At 39.8% G+C, this 4,559-nt stretch overlaps 1 protein-coding gene across 1 annotated transcript; it reads right to left on the bottom strand.

Annotated features, from left to right (window-relative positions):
* LOC116171385 (skin secretory protein xP2-like) lies at positions 1 to 1,550 on the bottom strand. Its single transcript, XM_031488197.1, has 2 exons — positions 1,392 to 1,550; positions 1 to 1,205 (listed from the first exon to the last, which is right to left on the bottom strand). Exons 1-2 carry the CDS (start codon positions 1,404 to 1,406, stop codon positions 105 to 107), a joined length of 1,116 nt encoding a protein of 371 aa, XP_031344057.1. The 5' UTR covers positions 1,407 to 1,550; the 3' UTR covers positions 1 to 104.
* Between the last annotated feature and the right edge of the window lie 3,009 nt (positions 1,551 to 4,559).

Consider the following 4,559-nt stretch of genomic DNA (forward strand, 5'->3'; position numbering starts at 1 on the left):
TTTAAAAAAATAAAACAAGAAGTTTATTACAGTAACATAATACGGTATAAATACATTAGGGTTGAGATTGCGTATTAAACACACACAGTGTGAACATTTCAAATTTAGTGGTGGTAATCGTAATATCCACCATGATAGTTGTGAGCAATTGGAGCGTCATGAACAACGGGGGTGTGAACAACAGGGTATGGAATTGGCACTTTAACGGGGACGGCGTATGGTTTCTCTACGGGGTAAGGAATGTGTTTTTCTATAGGCACAGGTACGGGTCTGTCAACTAAAACTTTTACTGGTACCGGATAGGGCTTTTCTACGGGATAAGCGACAGGTTTTTCTACTGGGTACGGGGCAGGTACGGGTACCTTTACTGGTACTGGGTATGGTTTTTCTACATGAACAGCATATGGCCTGTCTACTGGTACTTTGACTTCATATGGTACTGGTCGGTCCACGGGAACGTGAATGTGCTTAATAACTTCAACTGGATAAGGTTGAGGTACATGTACCGGGTAGGGCCTGTCGACGGGGACTTTTACGGGTACTGGGACATTTTTGTATACTGGGTATGGTTGTGGAACGTGAACTGGTACTTTGACAGGAAATGGGACTGGTTTTTCTACTGGGTATGGTTGTGGAACTGGCACTTTTACGGGAACTGGGATGTGTTTCTCTACTGGATATGGTTGTGGTACTAAAACTTTTACTGGGTATGGTTTGTCAACTGGAACATGGACTGGCACGTGCACAATTTTTTCAACTGGGTAGGGTTGTGGAACGGGAACAGGCACCTTAACTGGTACTTTGACTGGATATGGCACGTGCTTTTCAACCGGGTATGGCTGTGGTACTGGTACTTTAACTGGTACAGCGATATTCTTTATAACTGGATACGGAATGTGTTTTTCTACTGGGTATGGGACTGGTACTCCTTTTACAAGGGTTATGGTTTTTTCAATTGCGGTGCTGTGTCCTAGATCGATTCCATATCCGTAATGGCCTAAACCGGTTCCTAAAGTAATTCCTCCTTCCAATCCGTATCCTCCTTGGCCTAGAAGATATCCGTTATCGTAGTCACCACCATATCCATAACCCAATGTTAATAGTCCACGTTTCGTTGGTTTCTTATCGCTACTGTCAACTTCTTTCTTCTCCTCCGCCTCAGCCCTTACAGCCACTGCGGCTAGGACTAAGATAGTAAATAACAGCTGAAATAGAAAATGAAATTAATAAAATTGACGATGTTAAAACTTAAATTATTAGAAATCGATTGAATGAAATTTGGATTTAGTAAGTCAAAAATTAAAATGTGTGTCACTATAAAAATAATAATCCAATAGGGTCACTAAATAAATCACTGTCACTGTACACATTAGCACTTGCATTTAACTCACCAATTTTTTCATCATACGTCAGTTGATGCTTCTAGTTCAAGATGTGAACTGTATAGGGTTATTAAGATTTTACCCACTTTTATACCTCCGTTTCACTTTCGCTGGGGATATTAATGCACCACCATTAAGTAGGCATAAGCGACATTGTGTCAAAGTCTTCTCCCGCTCGAAAGTAACTCCCTTTCCATAATTGAGAAAGTCATTTTTCAGTCAAATACGAGGCCAGCTCATGCGTCCTTTACGTAATACTAGATTATGCGTACACTTGTCCAATATATGACGCCTCACTTTCTTCCAAAATCATAAATACGGCGGAATTAATTTGATACTTTAAAGGATATTATAAAAAAATGTCTTAATTTGAATGCGAGTCATTTGTGCTTTTGTAATAAAACCTTCGGCAACTTTACATTTTTCCTTTTTATTACACCGCGGCTTAAGACCTTAGAATGGTTTGATGAAGGTCAATATTAATTATTGTGCACAGGTGATTGATATCTTTTTCTTTAGCATTAAATAACTTATTTCAATACAAAAGGAAAGCTAATTTAAATTTAAATTTTATAATTTTATTTCAGATTTTTCGTTAGCACTTTACTACAGTTTCAACTATATCGAGCTTTGTGTCGAGCAGCCGGACAATATGATTCATTAAACATCAATCAACCACTGCATAAGTGTGACATTTATCGCAGTAAAGAAGCGGGTCTTGTATTGAGGTAAGTAATAGGGCATTAGTGTATAATAATAATAAACAATTATTGGATGCCAAACGCTAACAAATCGATTAAAAAAATAAGTCGAACGGAAGTTCTATAAAGTCCGGAACAAGCCTGACATTTTAGCTGCTTATGTGCTTATGAATTATGATAACTTTGTTAGTAAGAAGATAAACGACAATTTCTATGGCAATGTGAAAGCATGTAATAAGACGGACTGTGATGCAAACTTAATCTAGATTACTGGTCCTTCAGAGACCTTGAGTATGCACAACCTCTCACTATTCGTAATTATATCAATTTATCAGTTCATTCCTATTTTTCCTAACAATACTTCAAGGTTTTGGTCACACAACATAATAGGTAGGTACCACCTTTGTGTGAAATTAAACGGCAATTATAGATTGACTAATTCCTGTTCGGATTTTTTGCTTACTTTTCCGTTGCACAATATAATGTATAAATTCCTCAAGTTTACTTTCTAGCTAGAGCACTTATTTACACATGTGTGAATTTTTACAATTTTATACGAATTGGAAATTTGCAAACGATTATATGGATAGCTGGAATAGACACCGTGGGTTACTTATTATTTTATGTTGAAAGGTTCAAGTAAGTAGGTAATTAGAAAACTGAAAATATATCTTGGAAACGTAATTAACGTCCTAAAGATACATTGTATATTATGTTTGTTGTTTTACCCGAGGTTAACTTACAAAATTTTATAATAGATACCTGTTGTGTACCTACACCCAAAACAAACAAAAGGTGATTTTATCAAACCAATTTACTGAACAATATTTAGTAACAGCATGTTGCAATAAAAATGATTAATTGTCCACTTCGGTAATTATACGTAACGAAATAAACGGAAGAAGTACTTCATTCATTTTCTTACCTACATTTTTTCAATACAAGTTGACTTTTATTGCAAACATGTTTTATTTCACCTGTAAATATTTCTGCATTTGCACCAGATGAGGTTCAAGCAGTTTACCAACCATTCCTAGTTGTGGTTTTTTAAATTATTTATTTGTCATCGCTATCTCCACATAGCGACTTAGCCCAACAAATTAATATGGTAATTAATTAAGTGGTAATTAAATGCTACCCAATTTAATGCACTAATTATAGAATTGTACTGCTAGTTACGGAATAACTGTTTAGCATCCTTAAGTTTGTTAGATCCACTTGATTGAGTATTTTAAAGAACTGCGTTTTTCTTTTCTCTTAGCCTAAAAATGAATACCTACCAATTTAATAAATAAACAGATAAGGTGCGTAGTATTTTTTGTTATATTACTAGCGTGTAAAAATGCCTAAATTTTCAATTTGAGCCACAGAATCTGCACGTGCCACAAGCCCAATGTTATGCAGGTGATAGTTGACACTCCAGAGCCTCGTCAGGTGTAGCACCCAGGTGATCTTCCTAATCTGGCTTCTACTATGCGATCGAGTCACCTTTGGAATTTTTATGTACACGGGAAATCGTACTTTACTTGAACTTCCAAAGGCGACCGCGACTCGACAGCAACTCGATCTTGATCGCCCGTTATTCAGGTTTAGGAGCTTAGACTCTTGGCAAGGGGCGGAAGTGCTTACTGCCACTGAGCCTAGAATTGACTGGTCCCCCAGTCTTCCATTCTGGCCGTGATAACGGAGGGAACAATTCTTAGGGTAGGCTCGGGCCCGAAGAAGGCTCCACCACTGCCTTCGCGAGCCAGCTCGTCCGGCCTCTAGTTGCCTCCTATTCCACAGTGCGCTGACACCTAGATCAAGATCAAGATTACCCTAGCTATTAGACTCATCTAGAGTTCGCCTGCAATTAAGCGGCGTAGCCGACCGAAACCTGTCTGCTGACAAGGCCGTCTGACTGTCATTGCATGGGGCGATCTGAGTTCAGCCACATTTTGGTATTAGTAAGACAGTCCGGATCACATCCCTTCTTGCGAGGAGGGGATCGGACCTGAGGGTTTCCTTTCTGGTCCGCCCTTGCCCAAGAATGCCTCGGGGCTCGGTCCTTCCACTCCTCGCAATAGCCGTATGGAAGCCTTCCGAGCTTTTACTTCGACAGCTAATTGTTTTGTGTTTGGAAAGTTTCCAGTTATGACGATCGCGAGATCGTCCGCGTACCCTGTGTATACGCTCCCCCCTCGTTCAAGGTACGGAGGAGCCCATCCATCACCAGACACAACAGCAGTGGAGACAACATGTCACTTTGGGGACACCCTCAAGTGACCGATGAGCTCATCTCTGTCATCTTAATTGAGGATGTAATGACCCTGCTTCCGAGCATGGTGCGGATCAATCTTACTATTGACCCATTAACGCCAAAGCCTTCACCAGCATCACTAATGGAATCAAACGTGATGTTGTTAAACGCACCCTCGAGATCGAGGAACGCTCCCAGGGCTACTCCTCCGCCCCCCCCCACCCCACCAGACATTCC

This window comes from Photinus pyralis, unplaced genomic scaffold (assembly GCF_008802855.1).
Source record: "Photinus pyralis isolate 1611_PpyrPB1 unplaced genomic scaffold, Ppyr1.3 Ppyr1.4_LG5, whole genome shotgun sequence".
Taxonomy (NCBI): Eukaryota; Metazoa; Arthropoda; class Insecta; order Coleoptera; family Lampyridae; genus Photinus; species Photinus pyralis.